Genomic DNA, 24760 nt, shown 5'->3' with positions numbered 1-24760 from the left:
TAGCCCTCTGGCCAAGTCCTGTCTCTTCCTCTGGACTCCATCTCCCACCCATCTTTCCTTGCTGCTTTCTCCAACCTTCGTTGATTTCATTTTCCCTAGAGCCAACAATTCTTGTCATGGCCAGCGGACATGGCATTGCCACACATCTTCACCGTGTCATAGCTCTGGGAAGTGTCAGGAGGGAGCTCGGTTAGAATAATAGCAGAGTAGGAAGGACATGAAATCTGGAGTCAGGAAACTGGGATTTGAGCCCAGATACTCCTACTATGTTATCAGGGTCCTTCAACTCACTGAGCCTCAGTTTCCTCTTCTGCTTACAGAAATCAGATAGGAAAATGCCTGTGTGAGAGCTTCACATCAAGTGTGATACAGATATAAGACATTCTTAGTGCTTCGCCTGTGAGATGAGAAGTTCCATGGGAGCAGGGCTATGCTTTCTACCTCTTTCTACCTCTATTCCCTTCAAGTGCTGACCGCGGGCTTGGACGCACTAACACCCGTGTAATGAATCTGTAGTGGGGTGCACACAGATGCGGAGAGAAAGATGAACGTGATGATAAACGTAAACATAAATGTGTCGCTCCCTTCTTCCTCAATCCCGTCGACTCTTTCTTATTCCCAGTTCATTGCTTTGATTTCATGTTGTTTATGAAAGAGCTAGAGAGTAAATAAATGGAATGGAAATGAATGCAGGACATACAGAAAAGCCATCAAATGCAAACAGGTACCCAAGTGAAGTGCACCCCATCCACACGGTGAAACCCTTTTGAAAAGAGCAGATGGATGGATAGAGAGGGGAACAGGGTAGAGGAGGGGCGGGCACTGATATAAGAAGGTAGGTGGTTAGGGGAGAGGGCTGACGGGTCAAGGAGGCTGTGAAATTAGAAAGAGATCAAGTTTTGATAAAATACCACCACCGTGAACGACTTGTTCCAGAAGATCAGAAGCAGCTGTAACCACAAGGGGGAGAGGAAGTTCCACTCAGCAGCAGGGCAGGACCAGCTTCTTTGGCCCTCTGCTTCTTTGGCTGGTCTTCTAAGGCTCACCTAAGGCCAGAGTGGTGCTAATAAAGTTATTTTTGAAAGGCTGTCTGTGGCTTGCTGACTTCAGGGCATTTCCATTTCTTTGTCCTTATGTGGGAAGCAGTTGGCTCTGGGGATGGAGAGACAGAGCAAAAACAAACAGCAGTGGTTTCTTTCTCCGACTTCCTTCCCAGCGGAAAGAGGCGCAGAGGCAGACTCAAAGAGGAGGGTGAACAAAGACAAAAACACGAAATAAAGAAGACCTAGAGAAGAAAAACATAAAGCAGAGGGTGGACAGGAGAGAGGTGGGGTGGAGCAGACTTCCACACCCTGAGGATAAGAGAAATGACATGAAGTCAAAGCAGAAATCAGGGCCTTGGTGCCCTGGGTACCGGCTTCTACCCATGGGGTAGATTTGAGCCAGGCCTGCTTCATTTATATGAGAGAGGACTTTTGTGTCTTTAAACAGGATAAAAATGAGCATGGTCTGGGAGTTTTCCTCGGCCTACCTGGAAGGGCAGGCTGTAGGTGACTAAGGAACTACAGGTCGGTGTGTCTCATTGAAAGCAAACTAAGTAAGAGGAAGCAGCCACTGATTCTGTACGAAGGGGCGAGGACTCATTAAAAGCTAACATTTGGTTATATCCAAAAATTGATTGAGGGTAAGGAAGAGATCGGGGGCCCTCTTGTGTTTGTCTTCCTTACTTCACGCTGGCAAACTGTTATTAAACACTTACTGTTTAGTTATTTCTTTATGATATCATTATCCTATCTGATTAGGAAAGTGGAGAGAAGCTTGTATGGGAAGTGTCAAGGTCAGCTGTCCATGCAAAGTCAGGGCGAGTCAGATGCAGCAACCTCTTAGTTGGGTAGGTAACTAGCATGTAGTTCATACCTGACCTCAACTTTCACCAGGACCCATGAATCTGTAGACCATGAAGTTAAGGAGAACTTAATCAATACCCTTGAAGTCAGGATTTTCTGGTCAAATAACCCCAGCTGAGATTCCCTGGGTGCATAGACTCCTGCTGAATGCACGGGCTGTGGCTCCACTGAGGTCTTTCCTGGGTGCTGGGGACACAGTGAACAGGTTTTGGAGGCAGGAGCTGCCCTTCACCTTCCTCAGGAACAAGGCTTAGGGCAGGTCCCAGTTTCCCTATAGTCAGAAGAGGGTCCCCATTCTTGCATCTCAGAGAAGCAGCATCAGAGGTAAGGGAATTCATCCGGTGTTGATTTATTCACGATTTCGCGTATTAACAAGCCCCTCCCTCGTCCCTCCTGCTGGGGCACAGCCTCCAACAAGCCAGGCAGGGTCTCTGCGCTGGGGATGGGGGTGGAGTGAAGGGCCTAGTAGAAGCAACAGATAATTCACAAGGAGATGAGATGAATTTCAAAAAAATGATGAGTGCTGAGAAGAAAAGGGAGCATGTGATGGCATAGTGAGTGGGGTGGAGAGTGGAGACAGGAGGCCAGCCACAGCCTCTCCAATCAGGTGATTTATGAGCAGAAGCCAGCCACGGGGGAAGCCTGCCCAGGCAGAGGGAAATGCGAAGGCAAAACCAGCTTGGCATGCCTGATAGAGAGGAAGAGCTCCTGGGACATGGCTGGGTCTGGGTGGGCTTCCCAATGTGCCCTCCATAACCCTGTAAGGGAAGAGAGCCTTCTAGGCCCCGCCCCTAGAGAGTCTGATTCAGCGAGGTGAAGGGGATGGGAGGGGGAACAGAGCAGGAATCTGCAGAATCTGCATGTTTAACAAGCATTGGGTGATTCGAATTCACCTGGCCCTGTCATCCCACTGCTCCAGCAGATGGTGACATGGGGTTAATGACCAGAATCCCAGATTCAAACTCATTTTTATCCCATTAACTAGGCATTTATGATTTGGTCAGGGCTTGTGTCAAATTGCAGCGGCAGAGGAAGATGGCGCAGGAGGAGGCCTCCGCAGTGATTTAGCACAAATGAAGAAACAGCACAGAGATGTCACCTGGTTTTCCGACAGCCACACAGCAGGTTGTATCCATTCCAGGACTCAGATCAACTGGCCGCTGAGCCCCCAAAGTCCACTCTGTGTGCCCTGGCTTCTGTAGTTTTCACCCGGAAGAAAAAAAAAATAAAGCAACTATAAATAAAATCTCAATAAGCTACACTTATGCCCAGCTTTGCTTAATGCCCCTGCCTGGTATACCCTTCATGACAAATTGTTTGCTCAGTGTACACTGAAGTAACTAAATGGGAATAGTTGTTGTATGAGGTGTTCATTTATAAACCAACCAACAGCAGAAAAATGCTTTGGTTTATAACAATTGATCTTTACCCTTTCTTTAGGGGAATGGCTTGCCAGGAGAAAAAGTTGTATACTGAGGCCCCTCTGAGTTTGAAATAATAATTAATAATGCCATCTGTATATTAGAAAGGAATGCATCTCTTTTTTTTCAGTTAGGGAGTGATGGTGGCAGCAACTTGTATCTAGCAAACGTTAAGTAGCAAATTAGCATTCAAGCTGATTGTAGATCTCAGCTTCCTAACCCTCCTCCTGTCACTATTTGCAGGAGACTGGAGGCCGGGGTGGGGGTGGGGGTGAGGGGTGGGGGGGTGGGGGGGTGGCACTTTGTCCCCTCCCCTTCCTCGGGCTCCAGGCTCTGGGCTCTGGACAGGGCCCAGGTTCCCCAGGGTTAGGAAAGGGTCCCTCTCCTTGCATCTCGGTAAAGCAGCCTCAATGCCAAAGAAAGTGAATTCATCCACGCGTTCATTTATTCACTTATAAGTGAATACATTTACCACAACAAAAATCTGGGCACATTGTCTATTAGGGAGTTAAATTGTTTTATTTGCAAATAAATTTATCTGGAAAATTTTTTTAGTGTTTAGTCATACTTATTTTGCCTGCATCAAGAAGACCATTATTACACAAAATTAAGGGAGAGCATGAAAGTCTGGGCCACATACACCCAGTCTAAACCCCATCCCCTCGTACCTCTACACACCCCAGAGTGCTAAGTGAATAGGCATTGTAAATCAGAAGACAGAAATCCTTAACCAACTGAACAACACAAAAGCATTTTTAAGGATCCTGGACTATCTGATGTTTGTATATAAACCAGACTGCTAATTGCAAAGGAGTCTTATCTATCAAAGAGGGTGTTTAACAAGAGCCATGTAGCAACATTCTATTAGCCATCAAGTTGAATTCCTATATACGCCAGGAAACTGTGCAGCAGTACTTCTTGAAGGATATTCTATAACTTAGATGTTTCATATTCAAAGCTGGCACCGTGATGGTCTGCATTATTGAGACCTTGTGGAAGCATTTTTTATTAGGGACGTGGAACATTATCTTTTAGATTCGGACATTCCTGGGTTTGATTATCAGCTCTGCCATGTTTTAGCTGTGAGACTCTGGGCAAGGTAGCTCTCCTCTGCGTCCTAGGCTTTCTCATCTGTAAAATGGGCTTTGGGAGTACCGCTCTCTCACTGTTACTGATAACATCCACACAGTGTCAAGTACAGAGCCAAATGCTTGGTAATGAAATGCACCATCATGGCCATTCTCCCTGATCCTCCCACCTTGCCCCCAAATGCCTAGGCTGTTTGGGAAAACTTTGGTCAAGAGCCATGTCACAAGACGTTGAGAGGAACTTGAGGGCATGAAGAAGCAGCAGAACAGAATGAGGAGTATGTTTGACCCTGACCAGGAAGGATCTCTATCACTTTGACTTACTGGTAGGGATGGTGATACCCTCAGGTATGTAGTGTTCTGGGAAAACGACACTTTCAAGGGCTCTAAATGGTCCCCCAGTCACCTGGAAGGGAACACCCACATGGAAAGAACCTTCCTTGAATAATCATCAAGAGCCAATCGCTAAGTGTCTAAATTGTATCAGAGACTTTATAAGCTGTATTTCATTTCATTTGCACAAGAGATGCTATGAGGGAGCCATTATAATTCTCACCATTCTGGAGGTGGGGAAACTGAAGTCCAGAAAGTTTTAGTAACTTCCCCAAAGTTACAGGACAATAAGAGGCACAGTAGATTGGAGATTCAAATTCAGGGTGACTGCACGACTCTGCCATGTTGTGCAGCCGTGTTATGTCTGTAGTGGTCAAAACACACCAGTGGGGATTTTAACAAGTGAACATGTTTTTTTTGTTTGTTTTTTTTGTTTTTTTAACAAGTGAACATGTTTTAATGGGGGAGAGGTTAATTAGAACAGCTTGGAGATCCATTTCTGCACACAAGAGAAAGCATGTGTGGGGTGTGAACTGAGAGAAAATATAATTGTGTGAAAAGAAGAGGTTTCAAGGGGAGAAGCAGATCTGAGCTGTGGGGACAGAGGGTGGAAGGCAGCACAGGTAAGGTTGGGGGTGGAAGGAACATGGCGGGATGGAGGAACTTGTTTTCCAGCTGGGCATTGCTAGACAAGGAACCCATTTCTCTTGCTCTCCTTGCTGTAGAGAAGGGACCGTGTGTATTATACTGGGACTTGTGTCTCTCTACCTGTTGTAAGAGGTCACCGAGAAGATGTAACTGCTGGTTGACTCAATCGGCTAGACCCAGGCAATTAGAGATTCCCTGTCCTTGGAAGGTACATTTCACCCACCATTCCCATACTAGGCGCTATTTCAAGGGTGCAACCTTGAGAGAGTGAGGTGGTGTGACTCAACTCAGTTAAGGCTTCTATATAAACTATTAAGATTTGGCGGTGGGAGTGGAGATCTACTCATCTTGCAGCCCCCCAATAAGCCTTCCCTTGCTTATTACACCTGCCACCGACCAATTGGGAGTGGCTGACTCTTTGCTTGGTCTCTCCTTGCCCTCCATGTATGGGGGCCGTTTGAGAACCAACAATTGGCAAGCCAGCCAGGAAAGCAGAGAAATGGGTCTTGGAAAAGAGGTATCCACAGGGGAAATCTGGACACCCAGGAAATGCCAGCTGCTTTAATGTGCTTGTCTGATGAAATGCACATAGTGCCCTGTGACAAAGAAGAGAAACGGATCGTTGGCCCCTACTGTGGACAGTTTGGCTGGACTCTGATGCCCACCCAACTAGTGGCTAAAGCTCAAGTTAGAAAGTTGGAGGAGGAGCTGAGGTCAGAGAAGGACACGCAGGCATCTAGTGCTCTGCTAGCTTTAGGGCTGCAGACAAGGTGGGAGAGCAGAATAATAAGATGGAGACTTAGTGTGCCATTTTGCAAAGCTAGGAGGGCACGAGCTGCTGCGGCAGATTAAACTCTGAGCACTTGCGACAAAGCCTGATTAGGTAAGAGGTAGAATCCCTGGGAAAATAAATAGATAAAAGGGGAGGATGTTACCATGATTGACAATGAACCGGAGTCCTCAGACCCCTAATGCAAAGGAAAACTTTAAATAGTAATTACCCTAGACTTCTGACAATAGAGAAACGGACCCCAAAACTCCTAGGAGGAAACTTGCATTCTTTCTCAGTCCCGAAGTTGTAAATCTCATCATGTATTTGAAATGTTGTTTGGGACTGAAAAAAAAACGATGGGGGGAAGAGGCTTTTAAGAACACAGACTGCTATAGGGCTTCCCTGGTGGCGCAGTGGTTGAGAGTCCGCCTGCCGATGCAGGGGACACGGGTTCGTGCCCCAGACCGGGAAGATCCCACATGCCGTGGAGCGGCTGGGCCCTTGAGCCATGGCCGCTGAGCACAGGCTACGCAGCGGGAGAGGCCACAACAGTGAGAGGCCCGCCTACTGCAAAAACAAACAAACAAACCAACAAAAAAAGAATACAGACTGCTATAGAAAGTCCCTTTCCCCAAATCTAGTCCACATCCTCGATAAGGTTGTTTGTCAAGGGCAAATACAAACTTTAAAAGTCTTCTCCACAAATATCAGTAGAAAGCTTCAGTCATTTGAGAGGGAAACCCGAACGTGTTCTGTCGGTCAGAGACAGCGTACGGATCCAACTGTTATTTATAAACTGGTGAGCTTTATATTGTTGTGCCACGGCTAAAGGTTTGGAATGAAAACCATGGGGTCTCTGTGTCTGTCTGCGTGTTTATGTACGTCTATGGATAAATGTTATATATATGTGATTTTTTTTGCACCTCTGGAGTGCATTGCCAAAATTAGTTTGTAAAAGAGCTCTATTTAATTGGCTTAAAGAAAAATAAGCTTTAATATCAATAGCATATTTATGTAAAACTAAAACTTAACTTTCTTTCATCTGCTAGAAGAACAAAGTTTTCGTGGACTAATGTGAAGAGAAGATTAATATTTAGAATTGTGAAAGGTTTTTCTTTCCCTTTTAAATAATCTGCCTAGAAAACAAAGATTCTGTGTTTTATCAAAATAATTTCCTGTGCTTCATGTTATCTTTATTAAATCTTTGATTACTTAAGAAACTGAGTTTTCTCTATTAAAACAGCTAAGTTTTTTTGTAAACTATGTAACTTTCTGCATTTGCCTTTGTCTTCAATTGTCACTTTGGTTAAATGGATAACTAAGTATTGTTTCACAGGGAACTACGATCCTATTTAACCCAGCACTTTAAAACCTTTTGATATTTTTGACAAACTTCCTAAAAAAATCAAATTCTAAATGAATTCTTATTGACTTTGAACTAACTCTGGAATTTTCCAGATGGCCCCTGGAATATCTCAAAAGATGTGTTCGTTCTCCTTATAAAAGAGATATTAAACTAATTAGGCTTTAAAAATACGTTAAATTACATGGGAAGCACTGTCAAATAAGTAAATGCTAAACTTTCTTTACAGTATATTTGTATGAAATTCCTAAAAACCTGATATGTCCTGGTATAACATTATCAGCCATAATTTTAAAATCTATGTCACAGAAATAAACGAACGTCCTTGTCAATTGCATTATAACAAACTCTCCTCAAATCTTAACCATGGCCATTTTAAAGTCTTTTGTCATTTACAGACAATTACTGTTTTACTCTGATGCTTTTGCAAAAGTGTTCCTGCAAACGTGTTTCATCTTGAAGATTCATGAAACACTCTGATAAGTACAGGTTTCTGATAACTAAGATCAATTTGCCTTCACGTGGGAGGGGCAACAGTGGACCTTTCAAGGGCTTCCCCAGGCTACTGTACAGCCCACCACATGTCATGGATGGTAGCCCGAGACCTGTCCTTGTTTTCCTTCCCCACATCAGTAAAATGGATCCATTATGTTGACGATAGAATGTTAACATGTGAAGACTTGCCTCTGAAGCAGGGCCCCTCTGCAGACTTTGCTGGAACATCTGTGAGGAGAGGATGGGCAGTGAATCCACAAAAAAATTCAAGGCCAGGCACTACCATGAGGTTTTTGAGAGTCGTTTGGTTGGGTAAGATGTGTTGTCCCAGAAGCTATGATTAACAAGGTGCAAGGCTATCCAACCTCTAAGAACATGAAAGAGACACCAGCCTTTGTAGGGATTTGGGGGTTTGGGAGGACTTTTCCCCCCACCTGTCCCTTATGCCGCCTAGTAAAGTATGGGACTGGGGATGAGATGAGTGAGCCGCCTCTGAGAAGGCAAAAATGCTAGTGAAGCAGATGAAAGTTCCGGGCATCTCTGGAGCAGGGCTATCATCTGAGTTAGATGTGTCTGGGACTCCTAGAGGTAAGACTGGGTACTGCAGCAAAGACAGCAGAAGGAGAGAGAACCTCTAGGATTTTGGTCCCAGCTCTGGGAGGGGGCAGAAACCCAGTATACTCCTACAAAACAACAGGTCCTGGCAGGGTACACAGTGCTCCTCTGGGTTGAGTCTCACAAAGGAACAGCACATCCTGGTAAGAACCTCCCTTCCTATCAAGGGGTGGGTTGAGAATATGTTCCATCTACACACTTGTCTTGGCTCAAACCCCAGCTGTGACTAAGTGACACATATATTTGTAGCAGGGGAGTACCCTGTCCACCAGCCCACTGTCTCTAGAAAGGTAGGTGCTCCTAGGCCCTGTAGAGAAAGTACATTCTCCAAATGCACCTGCCGTTATTCCTGTGGCCTGTAGGGAGGGAGTGGGAGAACTTCCCTCTGATGCCTTGTACATAGACGCCTGGAAACAGGAACAACCACAGCAGCCAGAGGGCTGAACTCCAAGTGATGTGGCGGTGATCACTCATGAGCCCTGGCTGTTAACCCTTTGCACTGATGGTCGGGCTGTTCTAAAGGGCTGTTCTAAGGCTTGGACAAAGGGAAGCCTAGGGGTAGATGATCATGAATAAGCCCCTGTGGGGTCAGGATAGGCGAAAAGACATTTGGGTTCACCTGCAAGAGCCTGAGGCCGTCCTCACTGTTTCCATGTCCCGACTCAGGAGGCACTGACACCTGGTGATCAGGAAGCTGATGCCCTAGCTTGGGTACAAGCCGTAGCAACTGACCCTTCAGTAGATACATTGGGTGCATAGGAAGAGAGGACACGTGGCGCTCCGGTGGAATAGTGTGTTGCCAAGGACACCGGGTTGCCCTCGAAATACAGTGATCTGGTAAATGTAGTAACAGCACGTCTGTCCTATGTGTTCTAAGCAACGCTCAAGGCAACTGCCGACGGCGAGTGGGGCTGTCCACTGGAGCACCCAGTGGCGAGAGATTGGCAAATGGATTACATTTGCCCCCTCCTGTTGAGTGAGGGTTCTAAATTTGCCCTGGTTTGTGTGGACACAGCGTCTCGCTTAACCCAAGCTTTCCCCTGTGACTGTGCAAACCAGGCTGCCACCACCGGGGGAGCTTAGAGAGGCTGAGTACCGTGGATGGATACCTTCATCGAATAGATAGTGACGGGGGTCACACTGAAAAGGTCATGGTGTACAAGATGGGGCAAAAGAAATAACAGTGAATGAGGGTCCTTCTCCCCTATACCCTGCAAGCAGCAGGGTCAGTAGAAAGGAAAAATGGGATATTAAAGCAGCAGATAAAATTACTAACAGGTAGCACCACCTCGGTCAGGTAAGGGCCTGTTGCCCCATACACCACACTGGGGACCCCTGCCAAGGCACTCGATCCCGTAAAGATATGGAAATGGTGGGAAACAACCCATTGCCCGGACTCTCACCGTGGATTAGCTAGCTGTGCTGCTGAGAATACCAAACCCCGTCACGCCTGGGAGAGGCTTCCTCTACTGGAATTTGCAATGGGACATCCCATCGGGATGGGTGGATTGCTTTGCACCCCTGGGTGAGGAACAGCTACTCAGTCTCCACTGGGATCCCGTTGTCCTGCTGCAGGCTGAGCCTGTGGAAACACACTAGACCTGGAATGAAACACACAGCTTTGAGGGGAAAAGGTGGGGTCCTGGTCTGGCCTGTCCCGCCCCCAGTCCATCTCCTCACACCTGACAGTGCTGCCTGCCCTGGCCAAGATGAATGGTGCGCACAACCAGGTCAAGTTCCTAAAGCTGCCACCTCCCTCTCCTCGAGGCCCGGGACACACGTTCTGTTTCCCACCGGTACCATCATTGGGCCGCCATCTTTGTCCCCTCCATCAGCCTGGAGGACACTGTAGCACACACGGAGGCCCTTATTAAATCCCCCAGCAAGCCCTGAATGAAGGCCCACAAAGGCTGTCCTTACTGAACACTGACATGTCTCTAATGAGAAAAGCTGTCCTCCAACATAGGATGGACTTGGACATCACCACTGCCCCGTCAGGAGGCACCTGTGTCATTAGCCAAGCAGAATGTTGTGTGTTCATACCTGGTGAGTCTTCTGTCTGCTACTGTGCTGGCTTTACTAAATCACACAAGGCCACAAGTGGATGCCCTAAGTGTTCCGGCCCCCAGCCTAGGGGACTTATAAATCAGTGGTTCTGAACAGGCGGCTCTTGGTGGGAGAAGCTGCCACTGATTTGGGGAATTATTGTCTTAACCTGTGCTGCTCTTGCACGTGCTTGTATTGTTGCTGTGGCATCTGCCTCCAATGTAGCCAGATAACCATCTAACGAGCTCCATGTTAGTGAAACCCCGGCTGACCTTTCCCGGGAACGTTTCAGAGGAGGGCGGGGCGCGGTGCAAACTAGAGGGGTCACGAGGAGGGGCGGAGTCTTGGGGGAGGTCTTCAAGAGGACGCGACCAGGGCAATCAGAGTTTCCTCGCCTTCCCTGTCTTTGGAGTGTGCGTTCCCCAAGCTAGAAGCTGCTTAAGGACACGGCCTCGAGAGAGTAAGGTGGTGCTGAGACCATCTGGATGGTATATGTGCCTGAGCCCACTTAAGGCCTCTGTACCAACTTCTACAATTGGGTGGTGGGTGCAGAGATTTACTCCGCTCACAGCGCCCAAGACTAACCACGTGTGTAAGTTCTCTTGCTTATTTAACTGCCACCGACCAACCTGGAGCGGCTGCCTCTTTCTTCGGTCTCTCCCTGCCTTCTGTGTGTACAGGGCCAGTTTGCAAACGTACACTGGCTCCAGCCCCACTGAACCCTGAGTTATCAAGGGTGGGAAATGTGTCCCATTCCTCTTTGTTTCCCCAAAACCAACGGAGTGTCTGGTATGGAGTTAGAGATCCACAGACTTGTTGAAAAGGCTGATGAGCCAAAGACTGCAAAGGAGCATCAGGGAAGTCTTCCTGTAGGAGGAGTGCCTGGCACTGTGAGAAACATGGACACCAGGGATGTGGCTTGGTGGAGAGGAAGAGGAGGGCTGCTTCACGTCTGCGGAAGGAGGAGCTGGCCTGTGTGTAGTATAAGGTGAGTTTGTGAGTATGTGTTTGTGTGTTGGGGGACGTGGGGTGGAAATGTTTGTCCTCTTCCTAAATTTGGGAAGGAGTGTCTTGGCTTTGCTTTTCAGCCTCTGTTTTGGAGGCAAACATGCCTGAGTTCAAGTCCCAGCTCCGTCATTTATGAGCTGTGTGACTTTACTCTCGTGAACCTCCATTTCCTCGTGTGTATACTTGGGGTAACACACACCTGTCAAGGTGGTTGAAAGCATTAAGTGAAATCAGACATCTTCCCCCGGTCCTGACACGGTAGAGTCTTAGTTAATTTTGGCACCCCTGTTTTGAAAACCCCATCCCCATCTAGGCAGCCCTAAGGTAGGGATTTGGGACCCCTGGGATGACACACACATGAGGTTCACTGGCCTCTGTCATTTTGCTAATTCAGGACGCTTCTGCCCTTTGAGCTCCCAGGATCAGTAAACCACTCATTTAATGTGCATCCGGACACTGTTCCTGGTTTGGCTCTGGTTTAGCGAGAGGGCAGATGGGATAGAGAAACATTTCAGAGTAGATGCAAACCAAGAGGGACATTCCCTAAACTGCCTTCTTCTCAAGGAGTATTTAAGCTGGGCATGCCCTGGGGACACCAGGTTGGCTCAGCAAGGCGCCTCCATGTGGCTCTGCTCCAGACTGGGAGTGTGCACTGGGTTGGCCACTGGAACTTTCTGTTCCTTTCCTCCTGAAGGGGATTTAGCATCATTGATTCTATAGGTTCCAGCCATTTGATCCCCGGCACAGGGCAAGCCACACCCACCTGCTAGCAGGAGCTGACTTCCAGTGGATTTTCAGGAAAAAGGAGGTAGGTGGCTGAAAGCCCAATCCCTCTCTCCCACCTATAGCTCCAGCTGTGTTTCCATCTGGCAAATCCTGGGGCAGAACACACACACGCACAGCCCAAAGGGAAGGCATCCAGCCTTACCTGGAACCCCAGCTGTCTTTCTCTTTCAGATGCAGAACCTCCTGACAGCTCGGTCGGGGGGTGGGGCTACACGTTGCTCTTCGTCTGGTCTCCTAGGGGCGTCTGGCTCTTCGGCCTCTGTCAGGGGCATCTCATTCCCTGGAATGTCCCCTTCCCGCCGGCAGCAGAGGCGCTGTGGTTTTTTACAGCTCCCTTCCTTCCCCGCTTCCAGCGTCTCCCGTCCGGAGACCCCAGGCTGAGCCTGACCCGGGAGCAAATATTGGTGCGAAGGAATGCTGCCTTCACCCCCATACCCGGCTGCTGGGAGTTTACCAAGTGCCTTCCTGCCATCTACGGGGGCGGGGGTCAAGTCCTCACTCCCAGGGCTGGTTCCCCACCTTGGGCGAGAAGCCCCCACTAGCTCCCTCCACAAAAGACCAGAAAGAAACTTTCGCCGGTCCCCCGCCCCCAGCAGCGCCCCCCCGCAACACCCCCGCCCCCGCCACACCCCTCCCCACGCCTGCCCTCTCCCAGCCCCCAGCAGGATGGTGGAGGAGGGGCTGAGGGAGGCCGGCTCGCTCGGTGCCCTCTGGGTCCTCGCTTTTCCTCGGGGAGGCGGAGCGGGGCGGGGTGGGTGGGCGGGGAGAGACGAGTCCCTTTCCGAACCTCCAGCATCCTTCCCAGCCTCCCGGTCCTCGCCTCTCCGCGGCCGCGCGCTACCGCCTCTCCGAGGCGCTAGCCGCGGCCCGCCTGCCTTTGGAATTCTGCCCAAAAAAAGGGGCCCTTGAGGAGGAGGAGGTAGGAGAGGAGGGACGGAGGCCGGCGGCGAGAAACGGAATCCGGAGTCCAAAACAGTACGGGGAGAGGAGAGGACCAGAGCCGCGGCGGCGGCAGCGGCTCTGAAGCTCGGCCGCTGCGCCCGGCCGCAGTGCATCAGCGTGGCCGCCCTGACATCCCCAGGATGGTTAACGCGGGGCATTACGCACTGGTTAACAGGCTCCGAGCTGCTGAGCGACTTGTTTTAAGCATTTTCTCCCTCGCTCTCGCTTTTAATCTTGTCTCTAGTGGCGTGTGTAGGGGGGAGGACTTTATTTCCATTGGCTAAGCTCTCCCTTCCCACCCACATCTCTTCCACATCACCTTGGTGTCTCCCTAAATAAAACCAGCCTTCCTTATCGCCTGGACAAAATCAGGAGCTAGAGTTTGAATGGGTTTTACATAAACACTCACCCCTGGCAGCGTGCGGCTGGGCTCTCAGGATAAACTCACGGCACCTGGCCTGATGCTTGCCTTTCCTTCCCTCCCTTGAACGTCAAGGTTTAAGCGGAGCCCGAGGACTGGGAACTCTTCCCTGAAATCTGATCAACCTGAAGCCAGTTGCGGAACTGCACAGGGTCCCCATGGACCTCAAGGAGAGCCCCAGCGAGGGTAGCCTGCAGCCCTCTAGCATCCAGATCTTCGCCAACACCTCCACTCTCCACGGCATCCGCCACATCTTCGTGTACGGGCCGCTGACCATCCGGCGTGTGCTCTGGGCCATGGCCTTCGTGGGCTCTCTGGGCCTGCTGCTGGTGGAGAGCTCTGAGAGGGTGTCCTACTACTTCTCTTACCAGCACGTCACCAAGGTGGATGAGGTGGTGGCCCAAAGCCTGGTCTTCCCAGCCGTGACCCTCTGTAACCTCAACGGCTTCCGCTTCTCCAGGCTCACCACCAATGATCTGTACCACGCCGGGGAGCTGCTCGCCCTGTTGGACGTCAACCTGCAGATCCCGGACCCGCACCTGGCTGACCCCATGGTGCTGGAGGCCCTGCGGCAGAAGGCCAACTTCAAGCACTACAAACCCAAGCAGTTCAGCATGTTGGAGTTCCTGCACCGCGTGGGCCATGACCTGAAGGATATGATGCTCTACTGCAAGTTCAAAGGGCAGGAGTGTGGCCACCAGGACTTCACCACAGTGAGTACTTGGCTTTCAGCTCATTTTTGCGCTCAGTCCTTTTGAGAAGTACCACGCTGGCGGTCTGCGGCTTGGTTCGAGGTCTCTCTGTGCTTTGGAGCAGGAGAGAGAGCAGTGTCTCAGTTGGAGGCCAAGAGGGTAGTTGGCCAGAGTTGTTGGAACTGGTCGGAGAGGCCTGCCTGCTGGGTTGGAGCACTCCTGTCTGGTCAAATGTGCGGGGCGAGCAGGGGGCGCCTGGCCGTGGTGGCGGATCGTTACCCTAGGGGTGCTGAGTTGCCTTCCACCCACCCAGAGGGAGGAGGCCTGAGCCGTCCGTGGTCCAGGGCACTCGGTGTCTGAGCTGTGTGACTGGGACAGCTTGTCATTGCCGAGGTGGCATTTTCTCTCTCTCTGCTCGGAAGTGGCATCAGGCACTGCATCCTGTGGGCTGGGCTGGAGCTTAAAGCTGCCAGGAAAGGGGGTGGGGGGCACCAGGCAGCCTGGATGGTTCCAGTGGCTTTGGGAGCTTGCTGGAGCAGGTGATGCTGCAAAGGTGTGGAAGTCTCTTTCCTTCCTTTTCCTGTGTGGATTCTGAGCTCCGTGCGGGGAGAGGAGAGGCCAGGGGAACCCCGGGTCTCTGTCTGGTCTGCTGGCAGGTCAAAAACAAAGAGATGTTCAGGGTCCCTGGGCCAAAGAGGAGGGTCTATGTGGAGACCCATGCACAGGACGGGCAGTGAGGTGTCTGGGAGGGTGAAACGCTGCAGGCTGGCTGGTCTGCGAGTTTCAGCTTGAAACTCAAAGGCTCGTTTGCTGTCTGTATGATGATCCCTTAACAACGTGGATACGTGGATACAGAGGGGTGGTGTGGGGAGGGGGCGAGCAGCTGTGGGATCCGTAAGCCTGGAGGAGGAGAGTGGAGCTGAGTAAAGAGGAAAAGCGGAGGGGGAGGTGGATCCCATTCGGGACGGGGCTTCCTGGAGGGGCAGGGGAAGAATGGGAGGAGAGCTGTGGCTGCCAGGGTTCTGTGTCTGCCTAATTAGTGGGCTGCTGGGCAGAACTTGGCATAACAGGTCTGGTTGCAGCTGCCCACACCTCCTTGCTCCCAGGCGGGTCTGGGACATCAAGTGCTGTGGGACCCTCCGGAAGCCCAGCGTGGGCTTCTCCCAAAGCCGCCTTAAGGGAGAACCGAGAGCTTTTGAGTCTCAGAGCCTTGAGCCAAATTGCAGTTGTAATTTCGGGGTGGCAGGTACTGCAATTGCAAAGAGACTGGACTCTGTTGTCAGCTCTTGTCTGAGGTCCTCTGCCTAATTAAGACATGCTCTACCTTTCTCTGTGGTGCATCCACTCCCCGCCGGCTCTCAGGGCCACTGCCTACCAGACTCTTGCTCTGAGTTTCTTTTAATGCTACAACCAGTCTCTGCACACAGCCTCTATGCTTGCTGTGCGCTGTCTCTGATTCTGGAAAAGCCAAGAGTGCCTGGGGGTGGGTGGGGGTGGGGCGCGGGGCTGGGGAGGGCTCATTGCCTCTGGCATCCCCTGGAGCTCTGTTTCCTGGGGGAGTTGTTTTGTATTATCCATTTGAAACACTATGCAAAAGAGCCCGGCAAGATCAGGCTGTGGTGTATGTATGCTAAAGAGGAAGCAGGTCTGAGCTGGGGGGAAGGGACCAGCAGTCCTGGAAGCCTTTCTAAATGGAGCAAACAGGATCCGAAAACATGTCACGCACAATGTCTTGGGTGGCTTGGGGAGAGTTGGGGAAAAAGCCTCATTCTTGGAGGCTGAAACTATCCCTGTATCCACCCCGTGCTTTCTAGTGCCGTGGCAACGCTCCGCTTCACCACTGCACCACGCAGCTCAGAAACACACATGGAACATGCAGACAGCAGAGAGAGAGAGAAGGTGGCACCGAGAGCAACTGCAGTTGGTAGCAGACCCTGGGCCAAGTTCTCAAGCATCCTCATAACCACATGTCCACCTAGTGGCTTCCTCTCAATTCATGACCAAGTTCCACTTAGAAGTAAAGGTTCTTTGATCCCAGGCTGCAGTTTTGTACTTAGCCTATCATTTCGGTCCCTGGGGTCCCAAGAGGCCAAAGATCAGGCTGTAAAACCTGACCCAACCCTTTGACCTTTCCAGGTTGTCTCTTAAATAATGAAGCTGCCTGTGGACACAATTTATTACTTAGTAAGTGTCACGTCATTATCTGCCATCCTTACCAGGTTCAAGACTGATTTGGTTGAGTGTCCCTCCTTAGACTGACTCTCAATGGATGACCTCCTCTAGCATTGAAAAGGGGATGGGTCTCAGGGCTGGATTGCCAAGCTGTTCAGTAGAGTGTCCAAAAGGGCACCCGCTCTAGGAAGCTTGGCGCATACTCCAGGCAGGAGGCTGATCTTTTTCACCCGTTGATTGCAATGAGCAGCCATGCTACAAGGCGCAGACATGATGCCAAGTTCATTCCAAGACCTTGCAGTGAGGGCTAATCCTTCCCACTCGCCCTTGTCTCCCTGGCTCCTTGGCCTGGGGTGCAGTTGTGCTTGTCCTTGGCCTGGGGTGCACCGGAGGAGAGCGAGACCTCACAGGTGGTTATGGGAGAAGTTGGCTCACCAGCTTTCTCTCTCATTCATTCTCTCTACTACGTATCCCTCTCCCTTTGGTTAATTTACTGGGCTCTCCCTGGGTTTGTCCTATGCTGGGTGGCTTCCTTCCCTATGAGCTGTGGCTAGCTTATTAGAGAGTGAAGTGTGGGGAGGGGCTGCCCCAGGTGGATCATTTTTCCTGGTTTTCTTTTTCTGCAAAGCGTACCTAGTGCCATCTCCAGGGCTAATGCTTTCGCATACGCGTCCTTATTCCAAGTTCTTAGCTGGTGTGCATAATACCCTTTAATTAGCGAATGAGCCATGATTCTAGCAGAGTGAAAGGTTGTCTTTGGAGGTTAAAAGTCCCAGAAGCCAGGTGTGGGACGCTGACTGCCATGTAAACAGGTGTGCTGCATGATTGGGCAGGTACACTCTTAGCCCTGACCTAAGACCGCCTGACTTCAGATAGGCACATACTTTTCTTTCCTGGAAGAGGAGAGGAGGGCTTTGATTCAACAGTGTCTACGCAGCGGAGATCGCCCTGCTGACCCAGAGTGGAAGGAAAGGAGTTGGGGTGAGAGGGCTGGCCAGGGGGTGTGTCTCTGGACATGACTGGATGAGCTGAAGTTAAGATTGGGAGTAGGAGAACATAGGTTCGAATCCCAGCTCCGTCATTTCTTAGCTTATTCCCTGGGTCGTATTTTGTACCCTCTCTCGGTATCGACTTGCTTGTGGAACATGTGATAGTAACATGTGATTTTGTAACTCACAGGGAGAACGAATCATGTGAGACCATATATGTGAAAAATCTCTTGTGCCTTGTGACAACTAGATGTCACAAGATGTAAGGCGGGGTTATTTTCAAGATTCGTAGGAGGGGTTTTTTAATATAAATTTATTTCTTTGTTTTTATATTTGGCTGTGTTGGGTCTTTGTTGCCGTTTGTGGGCTTTCTCTAGTTGCGCGAGCGGGGGCTGCTCTTGGTTGCGGTGCGCGGACTTCTCATTGCAGTGGCTTCTCGTTGCAGAGCACAGGCTCTAGGCGCGTGGGCTTCAGTAGTTGTGGCACACAGTCTCAGTAGCTGTGGCGCACGGGCTTCAGTAGTTGTGGCTCGCAGGCTCTAGAGCACAGGCTCAGTAGTTCTGGCACATGGGCTTCCTTGCTCCGCGGCATGTGCGATCTTCCCGGGCCAGGGATCGAACCCATGTCGCCTGCATTGGCAGGTGGATTCTTAACCACTGAGCCACCAGCGAAGCCCGTTGTAGGAGGGCTTTTATTGTCCAGCCTACCTGCCCTGTTTGCAGCCCTCCAGAAGAGTCAGTTGATTAGTAATGCTGTCAGGATAGACCAGAGAGAGAGGAGGCTGCTGCTTTCTGAGCCCTGGGTTAAAGCCCAGCATCGCAGAGCTGGGGTTCTGTAGAGTGGAGGTCACAGCTGGGTTCAATAGCTAACTATTGCGGACAGGTGGCAACCCCACTGCCTGTGACTAGCACGTGACTGTTTCACATTGTTTCTCTGCTTATCACATTGGGGTTCATCTGCCTCCAAGTTCAGGATTGCAAATGACCCCTCAGTCTGCATTTTTAACCTGATTGCCATAGTGTGTGTGCGTGTGTGTGTGTGTGCGTGCGCGCGCGCATGTGTGTATGCGTGTGTGTGCGTGTGTGTGTGTGTGTGTGTGTGTGTACTTTAAACTAGAGATTTCTTAGGAAAGGCATTTCCTTCTTTTCTTACTGAAAGAAGCGTCTCTCCACAGTGGGATCTTGTTAGAGGCAATTCTATGACTCCTAGTCGTCTGCATCACATAGCATTATAGAGATGCGGAGGGGAGGGCTTAGGCAGCTCCCATATTTGGAAATCTTGCCACAGGCTGGTGGGTCCCTAGCTAAGCTTATTACTTCTTATCACATGAGGAGCAGGTGTGTGAAGAAGGTGGGCTTTGGGGAGAGATCTGAGTTGGAATTCCAACCGTACCCCCTCTTCGATGTGTAATCATGGGCAAATTTCTTAATCTTACTCTCTCCGTCTCTAATTAGGAACAATAATACCTGCCACTCAGAGTTGCTGTACTGATCCAGGGAGGCCAAAGGATGCCAAGAGCTAGTGCATGGCAGATGCCTCGTACAGGGCAGGCCCCATGCTTTGCTTAGTGTCCCCCGGGAGTGCTGACTGAGCCTTCGTTGGATTCTGGCTGTCTTGACTTCAGGACAGTGTCCTTCTCACTATTCCACACTGTGACTCACTAACAGCTTTGGAGCATGGTCAATTGCTGTGTTTGTGGGCTTCTTAATTCTCGTAATATGACAAACGTTCCCTTTTCTCAGGACTTCCATATCGGTTCTGCTGCCTAAACATCCTCTCCTTACCTGCCATCTTGGCTTCCGGTCCAGGTCATGCCACTAACCTCAGCCCAGGAAGCTTGTGCTGCCCTAACCCCTGATAAGAGTCGAGTGGCCTGGGTAGCAGGCCTGCATCTTTTATCTTGAGTGTGTGTGCTGTGTGTCTGCACATCCGTTCCTTTGTTAATCAAACAGAGCACCTCCCATGTAGCAGGGAGAGAGCTAGACCAGATTCTTGCCATCTGAAAGCTCATGGCCCATTTCCCATCCCCTGTGGATGGGAGTGGGGTGTTGAGAGCAGGAGTCTTGTCTCATCAAACACATTCTCTGCACCTTTCATGCTGAATGCAGGGTCTGCCCACAGTAAATACCCAACAAAGATTTTTTTTTTTTAATTCAATAGTTACTTGCTGTTTCCTGAACTGACCCAGCATCCTTTGCTCATGGGCCTTTCTTACTTCTTTTCATCTCTCAATTCTCTCTCTCTGTCTACTTATTTAAATCCTACTCATCCTTTAAAATCCGGCTCTAGGCGTGGTCGCCATTGGGGATGAGAGGCTGGGCGGACTCGGGCCCCAGGACACCCTGGCGCTGGGTGGCAACGGAAGAGGCCAGAGGAGCTGCAGGTGCTGGGGGACGCGAAACGGGCCCGCAGGAGATTAGAAGCAGTGGCGCAGGAGCGGGGCTGCCTCCACGTGAAGGTATGCGTGCCAGTGTCCTGGGGCAGCGAGGAGCCCAAGTCACTGGATGCCCAGCCCAGAGGCCACCTCCCCGCACCGCAGCCAGACGGCGACCAGGGGCGACCAAGTGTAGGGGTTCCTCAGGATGGCGGAAGGAGCTGGGCCCAGCCTTGCCCAGGATGCATTGCGGGGGAGCCTGGAAGTTTCCGCAGGTTACATTGCGTTCTGTGGTATAATCCTGAACAACGGTGAAATCAAAGATCCAGCAACTTGAACTAACTGTATTTCGGTTGATTCACTGTAACTGCCAAACATGCCCTGGATTTCGAATAAATAATACGACCCCCCCACCCCCCAAAACATCTGGCTCTAATATCTCTGTGGCCCTCTCCAGGAAACCACTGCCCCCTCTCCCCATGTCATAATCTAACTTAATCTCTTCCTCTCCTGTTCTCTAAACAGCCTTTGGATTACTCCTCTCCTAGAACAGTCATTATACTTTTCCTTGCATTAGAATCATGAAGTGTTTAGGCTGAAAGGAACCTTAGAGATGATTTAATTTAAAACGGAATTCTTTAACCACTGATAATTTTTATTCATTGCCCATTTCAGTTTCTCCTCCCCATAAGACATGATGTCTTTTCTAACTTGATATTCTCAGGACTTAGAACTGCTTAGCACAGGGAAAGCTCTTACAGTGTGTCGTGAGTGTGTGAAGTGGGTTTGAAGTTTTTCAAATGTCAGGTGACTCTGATGTCAACTGAAATAGCCATTTTTTGGCTTCCCTTTTCAGTATAGGGACCCAGGATTCCACCTGCATTGGGAAGACTTGTCTCATTATTTTTTTTTTTTTGCGGTACGCGGGCCTCTCACTGCCGTGGCCTCTCCTGTTGCGGAGCACAGGCTCCGGATGCGCAGGCTCAGCGGCCATGGCTCACGGGCCCAGCCGCTCCGCGGCATGCGGGATCCTCCCGGACCGGGGCACGAACCCGTGTCCCCTGCATCGGCAGGCGGACTCCCAACCACTGCGCCACCAGGGAAGCCCTGTTGTTATTATTTTAACAGTACACTTTCTGATTATAGAAACAATCCAGTCACTGGAGAAGACTTGGGAAGTGTGGGAAAGAATAAAGAAGAAAAAATGTCCCAGAATAGCATCTTAGGTATAATTACATGTATTATTTTAGTATTTGGGGAGTAGCTCCATTTGGTCATGCCTGGGATCACACATCTGTACATGTGATACCTCGTCTGGCATGCAGTGCACACTTAGTCACTGTCACCTTGCTTTCTTCATCCTGGGTCCCCTGGGTAGTCTCCAGGGTGTTAGAGATTCCCTCAACGGTCCACTTAGAGTAAAAATAAAATCCAAAGATATGTCTCCGTGGGTCTGAGCAATACCCCTTTGGTGGGATATATTTTGTCTTATCTGCCAGCAGCATCCGGGGATAATTTGTGAGAGCGAGGGGAAATTGCCCCTCTTACCTCAGCGTCCTTGGATTACAGGTTCACAGATGAACACCAGTTACTCTTTTTTGATGGTAATTTATTGACAGTCTAGGTGTGCATTTACCTGAAGCCATCTTGGTCCTGTTTGTTGGGTTGAACCAGAGATGTGTTTGTTGACACCAAACTAGATCTTCTGACTGAGGCTTGACCTCGTTCCTGGATGAAGCCCAACCCCTCATGACCATGAGGACCCTGGACCATGAAGCCCAGGAGGTTCTCCTTGCACGGCCATCCCTGCACGCCTCAGCACACAGTGTAGGCCCTGACTCTCCCTCACCTGGGAAGTTTCTAGGCTCCATGTTAAAATGGTCTAGACTGCATTGAATGCAAAGTAGATGGTCTTTCTTATTCCTTAAGTTGCTTGGAAGTTTTGTGAGCATTTGCCATGCCCTTGGAGAGGCAACCTCTGCCCAGCTGTGTGCGTGGTTCTCTGTGGTACCAGCCTACAGTTGGGATCTTCTAGTCTGCAGAATGTTAGGTCATGGCTCTCTGGAAGTAAAGCTTTCAGGGGTGTATTGACTTCTGTCTGATGTGATGAAGGACTAGGACACAGACTAAGAGCTGACTGTTAGAATGACCTGCACCATCTACTTGCAAGAAAAGCTGAAGTGGCAGCGAGCCACAAAGCTGGTGCCTAGCTGCTGTATGTCTGCATCTCTGTCCCTGGGGGTTCTTGGACCTCCAGAATGCTGATGGAAGACTACCTGCAAGCTTACCAAATTGGGAATTGATTCTTTCCCCCTCTCTACAGTGGTTCTCTTTTCCTCTCTGCAGAAACTCCTTCCCTTAACGAAGAGATGAATTCTAGACAGTTTTCTGTAAAGTTTCTGAATCCTGGTTTGCTACCGATTTCTAGAGGAAGAGCTGAAATGGGATCCCATGAAAAAAATCCCCAACCACTGAATGGATAGCTCTTACTTTTATTTTTTAATTTTTTTGAATTGGTAGCTTTTAGCACCAAGTTTGTTGTCAGAGGCGTTATTCCCATAGATCAGTTCATATTTCAAAACATCGAGTATCGCATTCTCTCCAGCAGAAAAGAAATATGCCACCTGGGTCTAGAGATATCTGAAAGTGTGCTTTGCGCCGTCTCTGTTTCATCTGAGTGTTTACGTTTGATGGAGCTGGGTTGCCATATCAAATTTGACCAGCGGGGCTATTTGACCCATGATCTATTGTAATCTGAAACGAATGGGCTACAGCACCCCTGCAGATTTGAAATTCCATGTGTCATATTTCTCCCCTGCAACAGACTTAAAACCAGTCCATACAGGTGGGACTTAGTGGTTACTGGAAGCCTGTGATAGAAGCCTGTTTATCAGGATGGGCTTTATTTGGGAAGAACATTCTGAAAAACGTCATCCTTTGGATGCTAAACCGTCTCTCCATCTCCCAGCACTTATTTTCTCATGAATCAGGTCCATTCCCTATTGATTACCTCACTGGCCACGGAAATTTATACTCAGGAGAAATAAAGTACAAAGCACAGAAAGAACATATTTGCCTGGGTTTATTGACTTCTGCTGATGGAGTGGCCTGGCCTTGGGCAAGGTAATTAGCTTCTGTGGGCCTCAGTTTCCTCACTTGTAAGATGAGGGGGTTAAACTAGGTGACTCCCAAGGACTTGCCAACTTGGAGAACTGTAATACAATAGAACACAATCGAAACTTATTTTCTGATCTCGCATTTGTTCACTGAAATAACTTTAACTTATGCTTGGGGGCAGAGAGTTGATGTTATTTTGTAACCAGATATATTTATCCATTTATTTGTGTAATGTAGATGGAGCTGTACAGTGGAAGGAAAAATACCCTGATATGCTGAGTGGCTGTAGTGGGAATACGGAGGCACAGAATTCTACCGTCAAGACTCTGTCCGTGAGCCGTGCGTGTCTGACTGCCATTCATCAGTCTGACTGAAAGTTTCCATCACACTGGTCCTACAGTTGTGAGCAGGGGTCTGTGTACAAATTAGCAAGGGCATCTGTGAAAGATGCTGTTGGTGTTCCATCCAGATCCCCTTTCCTGCTGCTGTGGCTACAAGCTTCTGCACTGAGAACAGGAGGATGCCCTTGGTCCTTAGTCTACTGGCCCTGCCTTTCCTGGAGATATCTGAGAAGTTATGCACCTCCCCACCACCTGGGGGCAGCCAGGAGCCAGCGACTCCTGACTGACAGGAGTGCAAAATGCCAGGCACCTTGCCTCAAGACCCAACAAATTATGGTGCAGTTTACACTCCAGAGCTTTCCATGGGATCAGGCTGAGCTAGACTTCTCCTGAAACCACGTCTTTGCTTACCTTTTCTCCCTGCCCTATCGTGCATACCTCACTCCCTTCTAGGCTTTTCCTGAGCTCATTCCCTCAATAAATCACGTGGACAAGAAACCGCATCTCAGGCTGTGCTAGGGAACCCACCCTGTGTATTGATTCGTTTTACCTTCTCCATCTGTTTGACAACATGGAGACTCACTTAGGCACATGGGCCTGTGTCTGGCTTAGAAAGAAGGAAATACCTGTTTCAAAAGTCTTATAAGCCTCATTCTTTCTTGATGTGCCCACCACTGGGGCCTGTAACAATGTCCAAGGGAGACTTTCCATAATACAAGTGAGCATCTCTCTATTAGGATCCACTATTGTAGGCTCAGCTGGTTTGCTCCTCTTTGGAACTTTTTGTCCGAGGAAAGCCCTTCCCAAAGTTGCCCATGTCCTAAGGGCTGAGCTATCCTTATTCTCTCAGCTCCTGCATCCCCCCCCCCCCCCCGAACCCTGTCCCCTGCCCAGGCTGCTCACATTCTAGCTCACACCTTTACCAACACCTGCCTTCTCGTCATTTCCCATTTCCCAGTTCTGCTGTCTCTGAAAGCATCCCTTTCTCACCCTCCTCCCAGCCTTCACTGCCATTTCCTCCTAGATGGGCCTCAGTCTGGCTTTAAGCCATGGGCGGGGGGGGGGGAGGCGACTGCCTTCGATGTTGGCAGTGGTTCGGCTTCATCTGTAAAGCAGGAGGCAGTGAGAAATGTACGGCTGACCGGGGCTGTTGCTCTTCATATGTCACAGAAACCGTGAGTGATGAGGGATGCAGGGAAGAACTGAGACTGTTTAGCCTGAAAAGGGAAG

The 24760-nt window shown here is 49.8% G+C and overlaps 1 protein-coding gene and 1 long non-coding RNA gene across 2 annotated transcripts in view; one reads left to right on the top strand and one right to left on the bottom strand.

The window, feature by feature from the left end:
- Positions 1 to 2994: 2994 nt before the first annotated feature.
- On the bottom strand, positions 2995 to 13054 carry LOC137212712 (uncharacterized). The gene is made up of 3 exons (XR_010937597.1): positions 12625 to 13054; positions 10046 to 10243; positions 2995 to 3103 (listed from the first exon to the last, which is right to left on the bottom strand). It is a non-coding gene; the product is annotated as an uncharacterized lncRNA (long non-coding RNA).
- Positions 13055 to 13309: 255 nt separating this feature from the next.
- The window catches only part of ASIC2 (acid sensing ion channel subunit 2), a 1019934-nt gene continuing 1008483 nt past the window's right edge, over positions 13310 to 24760 (top strand). The window contains exon 1 of the mRNA XM_067714314.1: positions 13310 to 14558. Coding sequence (XP_067570415.1) covers positions 14004 to 14558 — 555 coding nt within the window. The 5' untranslated portion in view covers positions 13310 to 14003. The remainder of the gene's footprint in view (positions 14559 to 24760) is intronic.

This window comes from Pseudorca crassidens, chromosome 19 (genome assembly GCF_039906515.1).
Source record: "Pseudorca crassidens isolate mPseCra1 chromosome 19, mPseCra1.hap1, whole genome shotgun sequence".
Taxonomy (NCBI): Eukaryota; Metazoa; Chordata; class Mammalia; order Artiodactyla; family Delphinidae; genus Pseudorca; species Pseudorca crassidens.
Note: the sequence above shows the minus strand (reverse complement) of the source record. Positions and strands in the feature narration are given on the sequence as shown.